The following is an 18,733-nucleotide window of genomic DNA, read 5'->3' on the forward strand; positions in this document are numbered from 1 at the left end:
TAAACATCTTTCTGATATTCTCTGCTTTCAGCCAAGATCCATTGGACATGAGCAATGATATCCCTCATTCCACGGCCTCTTCTGAATCCATTTGGTAGCAAGTAAATAAGATAATATTAAAGTACACCATGTGATTAAATGAATAAATATACATAAAGATTTTTCATGAGTACCTGGAACCTATTATGAACTATAATTGTCTTCATCTAATTGCAAACTCCAGGAGAAAATGGTATTTGCTTGCTGTGTTCTGTTATATCCAGTGCCTAGAATAAAGCCTAGTATACAACGAGCACTTAATAAATATGTTTTTAATTAGAAACTTATCTTAAAATAAAGCACTGCTGTGTTCTTCCTTTTGTAGTCGTTTTATTCTGTTGGTGTTATTGGCATGGCTAATTTAATCACTGATGTGGTTCTGAGTCTTTATTATATAAAGGAGATTAAAAAATTTAGAGGAGAAAATCCATTATTTTTATGCCATTTTCCATGAACTTTTTGAAGCCCCCTCATATCATGAAGCAATTTCACCATTTTAATAACCTGAGCACTGATGTTACAGATTTAAGAGGGTACATACTCAGATATTTTCGTCATCGTGGTGTAAATTTGGTCTGGGCAATCCTTTAGAGATTACCTAACAGAATTCCCTATGTGTTCAGAGCAGCAGACAAAGGTCAGCAGGGTTGTCTATTCTTTAAGATTGGTCAGATTTACTACAACGTGAAATTTAAGAATCATAAGAGTATTCAAAATATAACACTAAAATTCAGTATCCCACAATGGTTAATAACAATAATAATAAATAAAATAAAATAAATCTTTCTTAAGCCAAATATTTACCCGTTAAGAGTACAAATTTTGTATCACTCCCTCTGTGTTCTAATACTGAGTATAGAAATTCCAGCTTCAGCATCTGTGATAGTCAGAGCAGAATTGTTATTTTGTTGGATTTTCGGTTTTGGTGGTCTCAGGAAGTTTTGCTGTGAGATCAACACCAGGTGGTCTTAGAGGTGATAGTTATATCTATGCTGAAGCTGCTATTTCATTCACACAGAAGAGCTTTTATTTAAGGCCGCACTGAATTTTCTACATGGTGGACCCCTTACCCCCCCCCAAAAAAAAAAAAAAAAAAGCTGTATGTTCTTTATAAAAGTTTCAGGAATTTTGGTTTAGTCACATGGTTTATTATCATCAATGTTTGTGATGTAACTCATTTTTATAATCAATAAATAAGAAAATAAGAATACTTAAACCAAACCAAAGCACCTAAACTCATTGCCATTAAGTCAATCCTAACTCCTAGAGATTATGGAGCACAGAGTAGAACTTCCCCACAGGGTTTCCAAGGCTACAGTCCTGGTGTGGCACTATAGGATAAACCATGGATTGATAACCACAAGGTCAGTGGTTCAACAACACAAGTTACTTCTTGGAAACCCTATACAGGGTTCCTGTGAGTCAGAACTGACTCAAAAGCACTTAACAGCAATGACACATTTTTATGGAAGCAGACTGCCATATCTTTCTCCCCCATAACCCCTGGGGGGTTCCGTACTTACTCACTATACCACCTGCGCGCCTTCAATAATGATATATACATGTGATAATCAAATGAGTCAATATAGTTTAAACATTTTGAAGAGTCTGGAACATATTAAGTGAAATAAAAGAAAGTAGATACAGGTGAGAACTATAAATAATATAGTACCTTTATTTCTTGTAAATGCTGTACTGAATTTTGATAGAGTATTTCTAGACCCATCATCTTATAAGTAATAAAACATGATTAAGTTCAGATGTGTTGAACAATGAAAGGATAGATCTCACTTATTTATAGATTTTTATTGAAATATTTCATCATAACACATGATTTCATAGTGATTTTTTTATTGTTGCTATGGTTGAAATGATGATGGATAGTTTGAGTTGAGTTTCCATTTCTAGTCTTTAAACTCAGCATTTGTTTATCCAATAAGAATTTACTGAGCATCCCATCTTTGCCATATCCTCTTCTATATGTTTTTAATACAAAGATAAAACACCACCCTTTCACCCTGATGTTCTGATTTCAAATATCTCACAGTGAAAGGGAAGGAGTAAGTTTCATAATGGGGAGAGTTATACTCAGCTAGGAAAAAGATAAAGTAACTCAATGAATCTGGACAAAGACTAGGAAATGTGGTAAAAATTTATATTGACATTTGAACATGGTAAATTACTTGACAATTGTTTGACCAGCATTGAAGGAGAATTACAAGCTGCAAGAATCGTGAATTCATGCTTTGCAGAACTTGTGTTGCGTACATCATGGTAATATCAGTAAAAAGTAGTAGATTTTCATGGATAAAATATTTCTTAGTTGGAAATTTTTTATTTTAGTTTTAACTCCATAATTGGCAACTCTCTGAGAGTCTTCAATACTAATGAGTTATCAGTTTTTTTATAAGCTTCTTGCTATTGTTAAGTGCCTTCAAGTCAGTTAAGACTCATAGCGACCCTGTATAAGAGTTCCAAGGAGCAGCTGGTGGAGTTGAACAACCAACCTTTTGGTTAGCAGTCCAGTGTTTATCCTACAATGATATGACTAAATGTTGTCAAGATGTCACCTGACAAAAAAAGAGTAAAGGATTGTTACCAAAGAAAGGAGATAAGTGTGATGCTAAAGTACTTCAATATTCTTTAAAAATGTTTATGAAGACTTTCAGGCAATAAGGTATGGGTACCTCAACAAGTTCTAGTGTAGCATGGTGGGATAATAAACTGAACTGCAAGGTCCGAGGTTCGTATTCACCAACCACTCCTTGGAAATGCTACACAGAGTCACTATGAGTCAGAACTGACTGGAAGTCACTTAACAACAACTTCAACAATTGGGATAAATGATTGATTATGAGAAGTTTTCACATTATTGATTTTTCCCCCTTTAGAATACAAATTCTGTTGTTAAGTTTTGTTTTTGTTTTTATATTATTCAATATCTACTTACAAATCTAAGTGATACTTGTTATGTTTGATGTAGTCTCATTTAATTGAAGAATATAATTTAGCAAATTTCTTTACTCACTGTGTTCTGGTGGGATAGATATCCTAGCCAGGGATCACAGATGCATATGACTTTGAGAAACATGCAGGTGGTGTAAACTTCTGAAGTCACTTTAGACGAAAAGAGTCATGTAGAAAGGGTTGGTCTTTTCTTAGGATATAAGTTTATGAATACAGAGATTCATTGAATACTTTGTTCACTAATATATCCCAAGTGCCTAGCATTGTGCTGGATACATATTAGATGCTCAATATATAATTAGAAGGAATTAACAAGAAGCCATGATTGCATACTGGTTTAGCACTCAGTTGCTAACTGATTGGTGGTTCAAACCTACCCAATATCTCCAAGGGAGATCTGAAGATATGTTCCTGTGAAATTTAATTCATTGCCATTAGGTCAGTTCCAATTCATAGCAACTCTTTAGGACCGAATAGAACTAGAAAATCATATTGAGCAGCTCTGTTTTGTCACAGGGAGTCACTATGAGTGAAAATCAACTTTGTTGTTTGTTGTTGTTTAGCTCCGTTGAGCTGGTTCTGACTCATAGCAACCCTGTATGGGGTTTCTGAGGAGTGACTAAGATCGAGTGCTTATGCTGTGGCAACACACCAGGACTCCAAAAATCAATTAGATGGCACTTAATAGCAACAAAGAATGCATTCACATACTACTACTACTGATGATATGCTGCACCAGAAAAGGATATCCATCTAGGAAACACAATGTGGTCATATGAGCCAGCTCTTTCTAGTGGTCTTTATGCCATATTATCTAAAGAAACTATACTTAATTTGCCATCTTTATGATTTCCAGAAATGCCTGTTCTATGAACATTAAAATAATGAAAAATGCATGCTTGCAATAGTATTTGTAATGAAGGCTCTCTTTTGTATTAGAAATTTTCTGAATAATATTTCAAATAGTTGCTATATCGTTAGCCATAACTTCAAATAGAATTTTCTAATACTATATCATTCTAAGGTTTACTGTAAATGAATCAACATGAGAATAATGGAACTATTTGTATAATAAATATAACTAAAGGGTAGATTATTTTGCGTTTTGAAGTTACCTTGTAAAATATTATCTTATTTTTATTATATGAAATGCTCACTGTTACTTGTATTTCAATGAAATGCATACGTAAAGTGAATTCCAATGAAATGTAGAAAATACTGTGATACCTATATTTCAGTGAAATGACTAGTTCTGAGGTATTTTCTTTCCCTATTCCTTGCATCTGCAAGTATAGATTAAGCATGGACTTGTCTGATCTGGCATTTATGTAAGTTATACAGTTTTTCAAAAGTAGGTCAGTGGAATCGAAGCAGAAAATTCTTTTGCTCTACCTTTAATTTACACCATGCTCATGACCATTTCATTTTGCATCCATATACTGATCGTTAAATGTGCCCCCACTCATGCTATAGTCCTTCCTAGTTCTTATCCTGTTTATCTTTTGTCTCCACAGTCAACTATTGATCAATGAAATTACATGGAGAAAATATAATGCTACACACGGCTGGTGTTCAGCCTCATCGTCTCAGTCAGTTCTGGAAGTTATTAAACCATTTTTTGACAGGTTCCATGCTTAGCATTCTTATGTTAAGAACTCTCTCAGAACATAGGAACATATTCAAACAAAGCATGAGGTTGGAAGTTAAAGCCCAAGGAACAGTCCTTAAATAATACAGATAGGAATTGATGGATAAACAGTCCAGTATTCTTACCTTCAGAGGGAATGTTATGAGATGTGTTCTTTGTAGTGTCCCAGAGGGGCTTGCCAGCAGCAGGCAGTCCTGTTTTCCCACTGCAATAACCTGCTTTAACAAGGCAGACTTTTCCCCCTTCCGTGTCTCTCTCCTCTTCTCCTTCAATATGACTTCTGTGATTACTACCCAAATGAATTACTTGTGTCATGACCTGCTTTTGAGGAATTCAAACTAAGACAGATGCCATCCTACTAAAGGATTTATTACTGGAGTTAATTCTGGAGTTAATTCCTTCTTCCTCAACTTTTCCTATGATTCCATTTATTTCCTAGCCTTCAGATCACTTCCATTCAAGGGAACACTGATCATATAATATCTCTAACTGAAGGCAACTAAAGCATTATTCAGTAGCAATCTGCTTCATTCCAACTTAATCAAAGTATCTAGGGTACAAAACCAGGTTTATTTATTAGGATGAGAGGCCCAGAGTGTCAAAATCTATAAGAATGAAGAGATAATTCACACTGTATCCTGATTTCAACATTTAAAAGTCTATTTTATCATCTAAAATTATAAAGAGCAAAGATGTCAGTTTCAGGACTAAGGTGTGCCTGATCCAAGCCATGGTACTTTCAGTCACCTCATGTGAAAGTTGGACAATGCCTATGAAAGGCAGGGAATAATCACTGCATTTGAATTATGGTATTGGGAACAATATTGGAAGTACCATGGACTGCCAGAAGATGGATGCTATGAGTCAGAACACACTTGAGGCATCTAACAGCATTGTATCATCAACAAACTATTTTGTTAGGTAGCAGTAAGCACAGATAAACATGCCCAGAAATATTTGTCTTTTGCTAAAATGGTAATTTTTATTAATCATGGAAAATATTTTTTATTAACCCCAAATTAAACTTTTGTATCACATTATTTTATGAGAAAGTCTCATTAAAATGTATACTGGTTATGAATTCTAGTCTATAAACTAAGGTTTGAAAGAAATGTATCTTTCTTTATTATGCCATAATTCAATTTTATTTTCATTTCAACCATCTATACTGCCACGGTGTGCATTAGGGTTGTATCCTTTTACCATATTTATTCAATCTGTATGCTGAACAAATAATCTGAGAATCTGAATTATATGAAATAGAATATGGAATCAGGGTTAATAATTGGCAAAATGGAAATGACACAACCTTGCTTGCTATAATTGAAGAAGACTTGAAAACTACATGGTGAGAAAAAGGCCAGGAAAGTTGTACCAAGGAATTTTTCCCCATCATGACAGTGCAGTTGCTTGCTTTTCTGATGAAAAATTCATTGGAAAACTTTAGCCCATCCACCTTACAGTCCCAATCTTGCCCGTTGAGACTTCCTTTTATTCCTAAAATTCAAAGAGCATTTAAAGAGAACACAATTTGAGTTCCTTGAGGATGCCAAAGCTGCCATTTTAACATGGTGTAAATAAAAAAGCATAGAATTCTATAGGGAACGATTCTTCTTGTTGTTCTTAAGTGCATCGAGTCAGTTCTGACCCACAGTGACCCTGTACAGGGTTACCAAGGAGAAGCTGGTGAGCTTAAACCTCCGACCTTACTGTTAAACCTGAATTTGCAGTTCAGTGCATTAACCCACAGTGCAACACCAGGATGAAATACCACCTGCAGAACTGTATAGATGGAGATAGAAGACATATTGAGAAACCATAGCTTTACCTTTTGACATTTTTGTTTAATAAAAGTTTCTATGATTTTGTAGCGCTACTTTTTGACATATCATTGAAAGAATACCAATTAAATCTGCTTTTAGCACAGCACATATACACACACCACCACCACCATCATCATTACCACCGCCAACAACAACTATAAATATTTGCTATGTATATAGTGCTTCTAAATAATGTGGTGCTACTTGGACTTGCATACTGCTAATCTGTCAGCATTTACTATTGGAAAGTGTTAATAGTTATCACAGAGATTTGATTCTTCAAGATAAGAACAGCAACATTCAAGCATGTTCCATGGGAATGAATTTAATGTAAATTGAACCATGGTTTTGCTTTAACTTTCAAAAGTATCTATGATTTTAAATATAAATTCATAACTGATCTATGGTTTTAAACATAAAAGCTTCATTTAATTGAAGCCTTCTTTTTGTTTACTTCATGTATGTCATCTATTTCTATTTTTGTACTTTGATCTGCTAAAGCATTTGTACAAATTCTCTCCCATTCAATGTTTTTCTTGCTTCTTTCATCCTCATGTTTCATTCTGTATTACTTAAAAGTGAGCTTTACTATTAATAAATCTCATAATTTGCTGTAAAGAATAAATGAGTTTTTTCCATATTGTTTTAGAAAATGTACTAGCCTCATAATAAGGGAAGGGATGTCATCTTACATGTTTATTGTTATAGGGCAACAGGGTGATTTAACCAGTAAATATATGCAACACACATTTTTAAAATATGTAAACACATACAGATATACGTATTCTTACAGGTTTTGTATCATGATACTTTATGATCTAATTGTTGTTAAATGCTGTTGAGTCAATTCTGACCCATAGCAACCCCGTGTAGGGTTTCTGAGAAGCGGGCTGGTGAACTTGAACCACTGACCTTGCAGTCCAGCACATTAACACACAGTGCCACACCAGGTCTATTTAGGTTAGTTTAATTTCAAGGATGGTGTTGGGTATGTTTTGTGGAGTTCATTCCAACTCATAGTGCCCTTGTATAGGTTTTCCAAGGCTGTGAATCTTTACTAGAGCAGAAAGCCTCATCTTTCTCTTGCAGAACAGCTGGTAGTTTGAACTGCTGACCCTGAGGTTAGCAGCCTGACAGTAACCACTACTGTACCAGAGCTCCTTAGTTTCAAGGATAGGTAGAAAAAATAAATTCCATCTTCAGTAAAACTAATTTGGACAATAGTCTATTTTCAATAGACTATTGATTTAGTGAGTATTTTTATTAACATCCTGAATGTAGCTCTGCAATGAATTGTGGATAAAACTGTGGGCTTCCTGTTATAGTTGTATTAGTTTATAAGCTTTGTAATTCTCTCATGATCTTTTTCTTTAAATCATATCTAACAGAAACATTCATTCTTATACAAGTCAGTATTAGGGATACAAGCCAAAATTCCTTTACTTAATGTCATCATTATGTGTTTCCATAATCCAAATATAATCAAGTTATGACCTTTAGGCCTTGGGGCTTCTAATTTGACTAAAATGTGATATAAACCAAATTAGCTTTGTTAATATGATTGAAATGTCACACCCATAATTATATTTTAATGGAATATTTTGTAAGTGCACTATTTACCCCAAATGGGACTACAGAGAATGTTTCTACCCTTCATGATTCCATATTAATAACCAAATATAATATCTATTAGAATAATTACTAGTATCTTCCATCATTTTAACAGCACTAACTCTTTAAAATACTTTTTCCTGCTAAACAATAGTGCTTTTTACATATGATTTTCACTATGTGCATTTCTGAATAGATTTTTAGTACAGTTATAACTTTGGCATAAAGTATTTCTGAATGTATGAACTCAGGCACCAGTATAAATACATCCCCCTTGGCTTTTATTTAAGGAGGCATTGTTTAGGCTAGCTCTGTGGGGTTATCAAAAAATAGTGCTGTATGTAAATATAGTTTTGTGGGTTTCTGTTTTGAGTTTTGATGAAAAGACTGATTCACAGCAGTTTCATTGAAAGTATATTTATCTTTGTATTTTTTTCAACTCTAAGATTGCAGAGGACATATTATCACTGGAAGAGATTATTATAACCTAAACATCAGACTAGCAGCAAGAACAGTTTGTAGCTATGTGTTTACTCTGTTGTTTGTTTCTAAATTTTAGAGCAGTGTATATGAGTACTTAATGCCTACATTTTTGTGATGGGATAGTTATGAGGTATGGGGTCTGCTTTAGAATGAAATGATTCCATTATTCCATTCAGGAACAAAAATGGACTGGGATGACTAATGTTTTTAGTGCTCACTCTGTTGTGTTCAGCTTGCAAAAATATATCATCTCATCTTGGAATAAATGAAAAATTAAATAACTAGCCATCTTCACCATGAAAACATAAGGATAAACCAGCTATACCATCTATGCTGGAAACAATGAAAATAAACACTATTGGATATGTAATGAACTGCTAACCACAAGTCTGGCACTTAAAACCCACCAGCCGCTCCTCCAAAAACCTTTACAAGGTTGCTCTGAGTCAGAATCAACTCAAAGACACTTAACAACAACAACAGCATCAGCACTAAAAATGAGAAGGATGTTTTGTTTTCAAACTTTAGTCTCTCCTGTCATTCTGATTTTGGAAGAGTAATGCAGAGAAAAATGAGTTTTAATTTTCTTCTCCATATATATGGTTCTTAATATAGTTCTATATGTTTATATGTTTATGCCATTTAGCTAAAAAGTTAAACAATTAAATCTGACTTTAGTAGAAGGGAACAGTATCTTAGGTGTTTGAATGAATGGATATAAAACATACTGCTAAAATCTATTTATAGCGTATCTAAATAGGTGTATGTTCTTTTGTTTATGTCTTTTAGCATCTCCGTCAATTAAACTCTTGGTGGATGACCCTATTGTTGTAAATCCTGGAGAGGCCATAACATTAGTATGTGTTACAACAGGAGGAGAGCCTGCGCCCTCCCTCACTTGGGTCAGGTCCTTTGGGACTCTGCCTGAAAAGACAGTTTTGAAAGGAGGAACATTGACTATTCCTGCCATCACCTCAGATGATGCTGGCACTTACAGCTGCATTGCCAATAATAATGTAGGAAACCCTGCAAAAAAGTCCACCAGCATCATAGTGAGAGGTAAGTTTGCTTAAAGAACATGAAAACATAGATTTCTGGGTTAGTCAAGCTACCAAGAAACAAATTATGTCTGATAATAGATATTGCCTATATATGTGATGATCACAGAAAATCATTTATAAATGATAGGATGATGTCTTATTGCAAATGGAAATTAAAAATCATAAATATCAATAGTGATGCTTTTTAGTTGCATTGAATAGTTTTAAAATTATGATCTTAGTGTTAATATTGAATAGTTTTTATAATGTGTTCTCAGTTTAAAAAAAAGAGAGAGAGAAAGATTAAAATGCAATTGGGGCATAGAATGCAAAGAATTGTTACACAAATTACAGATTATGTTAGGATTTTAAAAAAATTATTGATTTGTTATTTAGCAAACATTTATTGAATCTCCATTTATTAAATTTGTTATAAACAAGGGCTTTAAACTATATAGCTATTAAGAGATCTAGAAAACGTTATATTGTCCTCAAGGTTTCTACTTTCAGATAGTGACAAAACTGATTCCAACTAATAACTATGCAATGTGAAATTTGACAAGCTTAAGCAAAACCTAAAGACATGAAGAAAAATGTTACAATCACTTCTTGTTGAATTATTAGTGACTATATGTATATATATATATATATATATACACACAGTATATTCACTAATAATCTGTGTGTGTGTGTGTGTGTGTGTGTAAGGGAATAGGTGGTTCTATATAATAAACTCTGGACCATGAACCCCAAGGTTTTTGGTTCGAGCCCACCAGCCACTATTCAGGAGAAAGATGAGGCTATCTGTTCACACAAAGATTTTAAAAGCCTCTGAAACCCTACACAGGTTGCTATGAGTCAAAACAGACTGAACAGCCCCTAACAACAACATATAAATGCAAATATACTAGGCCTTTTAGGCTGGGTAGAGTTTTCACAGCCAGAGAGTGGAAAACGCCATATAAAAAGGCAGAGATAGAAATGGAGAGAGCTTGTTCAAGGAATTGATATAACATGCGTCATACTAATTCAGCAGCAGTGATGGTCTAGTGTGACTGCAACAAGCTTGTATACATGTAGAGGAGACACTATCTCCCACTTCCCCAACTTGATCCTGGGTTGGGTGAGTTGACCTTTGTCTTGCTTCTAGCACACAAATGAAAATCTCTCATGATAGAGGATCATGGTAGAAACAAAACAATATTGTGCATATCAGGACTAACACATTTGTATATATAGAATATGGGCTATGTAGAATTTGTATATATAGAATATGGTAGTTTTAGTGACCAACCCAAACCAAACCCATTGTTGTCAAAAGCTCACTACATTGAGTTGATTCTGACTCACAGGGATCCTATAGGATAAGGCAGAACTGCTCCATAGTGTTTCTAAGGCTGGAAATACTGATAGGAGAAGACTGCCACGTCTTTTTTCCACTGAGTGGTTGCTAGATTCAAACTTTTCTATTAGCGGCTGAGGCCTTAACCACTGCACCATCAGAGCATCTTAAGACTAACTCATCTCCACCAAATATACACTCAGAGAATGATTTGTTCCTATTTTGCCCCACCTACCGATTTGCATCTGTGTCCTTTCAAAAGACACTTTTCAACTTCAATACAAGTGACCTAAAATAAATGAAGTTTTAAAAATGTATTTGTACAATATGTTATTTCTTTCTGTGCTGTATCTAAAGTGTACATTTTCATAGTTGTATTACATTACAGTGCAACTTCTCTTCAGTGTCATTCACATAATTCATAAAATTTAGTTTTATATAAGCTTACTAAGTATAGAAAGAACCTTGGTTAACAGGTCCTTGATTAAACTGTGGGGAGAAAAGGTATTGCAATGTGAGATGTCTTATTCAGCTCACAGAGGCCAAGAAATTCAGTTAAGGAAAAATGGCTTTCTTTTCATTATATAAAATAAATTATTTTCAAGTCTTCTGAATTTTAGACTTCTGCAGAGTTTTAAATGCACTCTATCATGAATAGAGTAGAAACAGACCTTTAAGTTTATTACCCCCTAATGTTCTCTGGTAGCATAGTGGTTACGAATCAGGCTGCGAACCTTAAGGTCAGCGGTTCGAAACTACCAGCCGCTCTGTGGGAGAAAGATGAGGCTTTCTACTCTCCTAAAGATTTACACCCTCGGAAACCCTGTACAGCTTCGCTATGGGTTGGAACCGACTGGACGGCACTTAACAACGACAACAACAATGTTTTCTTTAAACAATTCTGTAGTAATGTGGAGTCCTGGTGTTCTGCTGTGGGTTTATGAGCCAGACTGCAAAGCCATTTTTGAACTGCAAGGACGGTGGTTCAAGCTCACCAGCTGCTCCTCGGAAACTCTACACAGGGTCGCTGTGGGTCGAAACTCAGTCGATGGCACTTAGCAATAACAATAATGTTTTCTTTAAACAGTTCTGGTAGTAATGTGATTGAATACTCCACTACTAACCATTAGGGCAGTGATTGGAACCTACCAGCAGTCGCTAAATGCAAGAAAGTGTTGGCAGTCTGTTTCCATAAAGATTTACAGCTTTGGAAACCATATGGGCAGCTCTACTCTGTCCTGTGAGCCAGAATCAACTAAAAAAATGTGGACTTTTGGTATTATCTTTTTTTGCTTTGTTTTGTTTATTTCAAATTATGTGATACTTTACATGGGCTAACATTAGTTTTATATTCATCCTATCGTATATATTTCATTGCCATGGTTACAATCCCCTCCATGCATCATCAACCAAGCAAAGGGTATACCCTGCAAGCCTGCCCGCCCCCCAGTCATCAGCACACAGCCCGTCTCCCTCTCTGGGTCTAGAGTCCCCAGCTGCTTCATCTTTCCACGTCATCATCTCTGCCTCCATTACTGCTTCTCTGGGTAGCGTCCCACACTCTGCTCTTCTCCCTTGATGGTTCCAGGGACCTCCGCTCCTGGACAGTAAAGTCAAAGAATCCCTTCCTTTTGCTACAAAATGTCTACTTTTACATTTCCAACCCTCACAGTCAGTCCTGATAACAATTATTCACTATTGTATCACAAGAGACCTATCCCCGTCTCCTTTCATCAGCCCCACCCAGACAGATTAGATACTACTCAGTGCAGATTCTACCTCCCTCCGCACCCTCTGGATCTAGGCTCCCCTTGAGAGCTTGTAAGCCAGTCCCTTCCTGCCTTTGTAGCGTCCTCCCCCTCCCCCCCATTTTGGGTATCCAATATCCAAGTTGCCCATCCCTGTCTACTCTGTGTATGGAGAAAGTGGGAATGATCCTTGCTGTAAAGATTTGTTCCCTCTTTTGAGCTACTGCATCAATAGTTGTAAGTCAAATTCATCAAAGTGTTATCTTCCCCCCCGTGTTCTTTCTTCTTCTCGTTGAGCTCTGATCACCCAGTTATTGAAGCCAGGTCAAGTGGATATATCTGCAAGTGTGGGTGTTCTTATGCATATGCCCTCACTTCTTATCAACTAGACACTTCACTCTCCACTCTAGTCCTCTGTGGCTATGTCACTGACTCTGGGTCCAAGAGGCCCCAGGTCTTGCCACACTGCTAGCAACCAGATCTCCACCTGGGTTCACAGGAGTCTATTGAACGTTATAGGACTTAGTCCGTAGCTTCATTGCTGTTTTTCCCTCACTTCCCTGTATCAGTGACAAACGTGGTCACCAGTCAGAGCTTGTATTCCCATTGAGTCTTAGTCTTGGAAGGGAGCTTGCCCTGAGGGGATCTGACCACTTGCCTTGATGTCTCCTGGACAAGCAACTTGCTTGTTCTTGTAGTAATCCACCACACTGCTGTTACATTGTTTTATAGTTTTCCTGTCGGTCTTTCTTTCTAGAAGTATCTTCTGTTCTTCTAGTCACTCCAGGTTGGTCTGCTTGTCCTTTCAAGTGGATATTTCTCATCTCTGAAGATTCTTTCTGGATGCTGTTCAGGATTCCACCTATAGTCTTATGTACTGCAGAGCTCCATAGGAAGCCTCCCTCACTGGGCACGTTGCAGCCCCATTTTAGGTATTCCAATCAGTTATAGGCATAAGACGGATTTACCAGGCTTCTGTGGTGATATTTCTGGCTGTTTCTTTCTCTCCTCCACCAGTGTTTATTTTATAATGGTATTCCAGGAAAACCAAGATTCAAAAGATGGACAATCATCTTAACATTATTTCCCCGTTTTGCCCATTCCAACCATGTCTCAATCCCTGTATCCCAGAGCCCTATTGCTCCAAGGTTGTGCATACATCGTTATTTACCTCTGTCCCACTTAGCCCACGCAAACATGTCTAATTGTTTTCCCATCTGTCTTGTTCTTCCATTCCCCTCCCTCTTCTTGTGTATTGCTCCCCTCCCTAGTACCTAGACTATCCTGTGTCTATTCCCTACCCTGTGCTCTACCTTCCCCTACCCCCCTCACCACACCTCCCAACCTCCTGGTAATTAGCAAAGAATCCCGCTCCAATCCCCTTTAGTATGGAGTATTTTTCTTAGTCTTTTACAGTAGTGGTCCTATGCAGTATTTCTCCTTTTGTGACTGACTAATTTCACTCAACATAATGTCCTCAAGGTTCATCCATGTTATGTGATAGCTAACAGCTTCCTTGTTGTTCTTCAAGGTAGCATAATATTCCATTGTGTGTATGTACCACAGTTTGTTTATCCATTCTTCAGTTGATGGGCACTTTGGCTGTCTCTGTCTTTTTGCTATTGTAAATAGTGCTGCTATGAACATTGGTGTGCAAATATCTACTCGTGTTGTAGCTTGTATTTCTTGTGAGTAAATACCAATTAGAGGAATTGCTGGATCATAAGGTATTTCTATTCCCAACCTTTTGAGGAAATGCCATATTGCTTTCCAGAGAGGTTGGACCATTTTGCAGTCCCACTAGCAATGCAGGACTGTCCCAATCTCTCCACATCCTCGCCAGCATTTATTGTCCTCTGTTTTTTTTTTTTTTTATTTTATCTTTGCTGTTATTGCTGGTGTGAGATGATATCTCATTGTTGTTTTGATTTGCATCTGTCTAATGGCTAGTGATCGTGAATATTTCTTCATATGTTTGTTGGCTGCCTGGATCTCCTCCTTGGTGAAGTGTCTCTTCATGTCCTGTGCCCATTTTTTAATTGGGTTATTTGTCTTTTTCTCATAGTGGTTTTGCAGTTTCCTATATATTTTAGAAATGAGTCCTTTGTCTGATGTGTTGTTGCAATATATTTTTTCCTCTTCTAGTGAAGTCTTTTGATGCATGTAAGTTTTTAATTTTTAGTATGTCCCAATCATCTATTTTGTCCACTTTTGTTTGTGTAGTTTTCAAAATGTTTGGTAGTTTGTGTATTCCCTGAATTAGTGCCCTCACATTTATTTGTCCCTATTTTTTCATTGATGGCCTTCATAATTTTGGGATTCACATTTAGGTCTTTAATCCATGCTGAGTTGGTTTTTTTGTAAGGTGTGACGTAAAGGTCTTGTTTCAATCTTTTGCATATCACTTTCCAGTTCTGCCAGCACCATCTATTGAAAAGACTATCATCTCACCATGCGATATATTTAGGTTTTGTCAAAAATCAGTTGGCTGTATGTGGACGGGTTGATTTCTGTATTCTTGATTCTGTTCCATTGATCAATGTATCTTCCATTGTACCAATACCAAGTTGTTTTGACCACTGTAGCCATGTAATAAATTTTAAAGTTGGGGAGTGAGAGGTTTCAAACCTTATTCTTCTTCTTAAGCAGTGCTTTGCTTATCCTGGGTCTCTTTCCTTTCCATATAAAGTTTGTAATTGTTTTTTCCATCTCTTTCAAGAATGTCATTGGAATCTGTATTGTGATTGCATTATATGTGTGAATTGCTTTGGGCAGTGTTGACATTTCACAATGTTAAGTCTTCCTATCCAGGAGCATGGTACATTCTTCCATTTTTGTAGGTCTCTTTTGGGTTCTTGTAGTAGTGTTTTGTAGTTTTCTTTGTATAGGTCCTTTGTTTCTCTGGTTACATTTATTCCTAGATATTTCATCCTTTAGGTGGCTATTGTAAATGGTATTGCTTTCCTAATGCCCTTTTCAGTGCTGTCATTTTTGATATAGAGAAATCCAACTGATTTTTGTATGTTGATCTTATATCCTGCCACTTTTCTGAATCTTCCCATGAGGTCTGGTAGCTTTTTTACTGAGTCTTTGGGGTTTTCTAAGTATAGGATCTTATCATCTACAAATAGAGAGAGTTTTACTTCCTCTTTGCCAATTTGGATGCCTTTAATTTCCCTGTCTTGCAATACAGCTCTTGCTAAGACTCCCAGCACAATATTGAATAGGAATGTTGACAAAGGGTATCCTTGTCTGGTTCCTGTTTGTAGAGGGAAGGCTTTCAGTTTCTCTCCATTGAGAGTAATGTAGGCTGTTGGTTTTGTATATATGCTCTTTATTATGTTGAGGAATTTCCCTTCAATTCCTACTTTGTGGAGTGTTTTTATCAGGAATGGTTGTTGGATTATGTCAAATGCCTTTTCTGCATCAATCTATATGATCGTGTGGTTCTTTTCCTTTTTCGTATTTATATGGTGAATTACACTGATTGTTTTTCTAAGTTGAACTATCCTTGCATCCCTGCTCTGAATCCCACTTGAACATGATGTATTATCTTTTTAATGTGCTTTTGGATTCTGTTGGCTAGGATTCTGTTGTTGAGAATATTTATATCTATGTTCATGAGGGATATTGGTCTATAATTTTCTTTCTTAGTGACGTCCTTCGCTGGTTTTGATATGAGGGTTATGCTTGCTTCATAAAATGTATTAGGAAGCTTTCCATCCTCCTATATATTCTGGAATAATTTGAGTAAAATTGGTGACATTGGCATTATCTTTTATAATTAAATCAGGGACCAAAGACTAGGTTTTTATATGTAAGCACTAGCATACTCTGTTTATAGAATTTCCATTGCTATTTAAGAAAACCTCTGTACAGAATAAGAACATAGTGTTGCAACAGGATTAGGTTTAGAACTCTTGAGACATTTCTAAACTCTATTTTATTTTGTGTTTGTGTATTAAAGAGAACTCTTTAAATAATATATAGAACTCCATGGACCTTAAATAGAATGGAAATTTAAAATAATTTTATATTTTTTCTAGAACATTTACAAATACAATGACAATGTCTGCTCTTACAATCCTTTAAGAAATTGCACTGATTAGGCCACATTTCTCCAAAATTAGAATAAAAGCATTGCCTAATTTGTGTGTCTAGAATAGTGTAGTGATCCTAGTCACATTTTGGGCATGCAGAACTCAGTGTTTCCCACAATTCTGTTAAATAACCTGTTATCCATCTTGACTTATTGTGATTTACTATACTTTTAAATATCCACATTTCTCTTATTGATTGAATTAAGCCAATCTTTAACAGACATTGTGCATGACATAATTAAAATGTAACTTGATTTTTTACTGTAATTTAGTCTTCTAAAGTTTTGTTCACTAGATTCATCATCTCTTCTTCTGTATGAAAGGTCAGGCAGCCCCCATAATACTTTTGCTCCTTCTTAGAAAAAGCCATCCCCATGGTACATTCAAACCACAAACACATTTACTCCAGTATTTTGAATGTGTGGTCCAAAATAGTAATAAAATTCCAAACCTGATTTATTGCAACCTTTTCTCCATTCACTAGTTTTTGCAAAGGCTGATGAGGTATGGTTGATTTCTTCCTCTCCCTCTCTTTCTCTATTTTTTCTGTACCTTCCTTCTTGCAATCCCTTCTCACCTGAGAGGCCAATTCTGACTGCCCCACATAGGGAGGTCTTCTTTGTGTAAAACATTGTGTCTTGTTTGTTTTTTTCTTATGTGGTACTTTTTCTCAGTTACACAAATACCACATGCAGGTGACTTTAAAGCCTCACAGTTATGGAGGATGTAAGTCCAAATCAGGACATTGACTTTAGGCGAGGGTCCTTTTTTGTAGCTCTGGGAGTTCTTTGCCATTCCTTGATATCTGTTTTTCTCTATTTGTGTTTATTCTGCTCTTTATATGACACCCTTCAGCAGTTACTTGGCTTACGACCCAACCTAATTTAGTAGGACTTCATTAAATAAATAAATAAAATAAATGTCTATTCCCAAACAGAGTCACATTCACTTTTTGGGGACACAATTCAATGTATAACATACATTGATTTATTATTGGGAGATTCACAGCACTGGATACTTTTCTTTTGATTCAGAGAACTTTATCTCACTTCTACATAGATGGTTATGGTTCTAGTCTCATTCCATGATGTACTCCCAGCCCCTTTTTTGCAGAGGTTCTCTCCACTGGGCAGTCTTCTGAAAAGATCTTAAGAGAAGTTCATGCTACCTTTCTTTCCCTGAATGACTCACATCTGTCTAGGAGAAACACTTAGCAATAAATTCTGTGTGAGTACACACATCACAATAGGACCTTTATCCTATTACCACACAGGTTTTAGTTTCCTCAGACATGAGCCCAGTACTATTACAATGAAAATATTTCAGAGTTCTGATTGGTCTCCTGATGAAATGCTCCTTCAGTAGATTTGACTTGAAAGAGATAAGTCATCTTTCTTCCATCTTAGATTAGAAGATACTCCATCTCACAAATTTGTCCAATAATATTCTTGTCATCAAATTTTGTCTCTGACCTCCTTTGATAACCTTAATTTAAAGTTCAAGTATCATGGAATGTGGCTTATTTCAATTCCTCTTCAAAGACAGCATATGGAAGAAGTCTGTGTCATATTCACTGAAATTTGGATGACTTTATACTCAGTAAAAAATGAGTCAGGAAAGTCTATTCTATCACCCAATTCATGAGAATATAGAAATTAGTGTCAGCAAAACAGGATAATTTTCAAATTTTCAGCTGTCATTCTTAAAAGAGGTCTATCAGTAAGTGCTTTTAGCTCTATAATCAAAACAGACTCTGAATTAGACCATATGTTGCCACATTAGCTATTATCACCCTTCTCTAAGCCAATATAACTTTCCTATTTGATTAAATAGCTTCTCTATTGATCTTCTTTCCACTCCAGGCACTCTTTTCATTCTTTTTTCCATTGCACTAAATAAGGTAGACTAAGCTGCATTAAAAATAGACCCCTA

General features: G+C 35.9%; 1 protein-coding gene across 2 annotated transcripts in view; it reads left to right on the forward strand.

Moving 5' to 3' along the window:
- MDGA2 (MAM domain containing glycosylphosphatidylinositol anchor 2) overlaps window positions 1-18,733 on the forward strand; it is a 1,390,890-nt gene that overhangs the window by 898,276 nt on the left and 473,881 nt on the right. For both annotated transcript variants that reach the window (XM_006873307.1, XM_006873308.1), the window contains one exon: window positions 9,361-9,630. In XM_006873307.1, coding sequence (XP_006873369.1) covers window positions 9,361-9,630 — 270 coding nt within the window. The remainder of the gene's footprint in view (window positions 1-9,360; window positions 9,631-18,733) is intronic.

The sequence above is a fragment of the Chrysochloris asiatica genome, unplaced genomic scaffold, assembly GCF_000296735.1.
Source record: "Chrysochloris asiatica unplaced genomic scaffold, ChrAsi1.0 scaffold00235, whole genome shotgun sequence".
NCBI classification, from domain to species: domain Eukaryota; kingdom Metazoa; phylum Chordata; class Mammalia; order Afrosoricida; family Chrysochloridae; genus Chrysochloris; species Chrysochloris asiatica.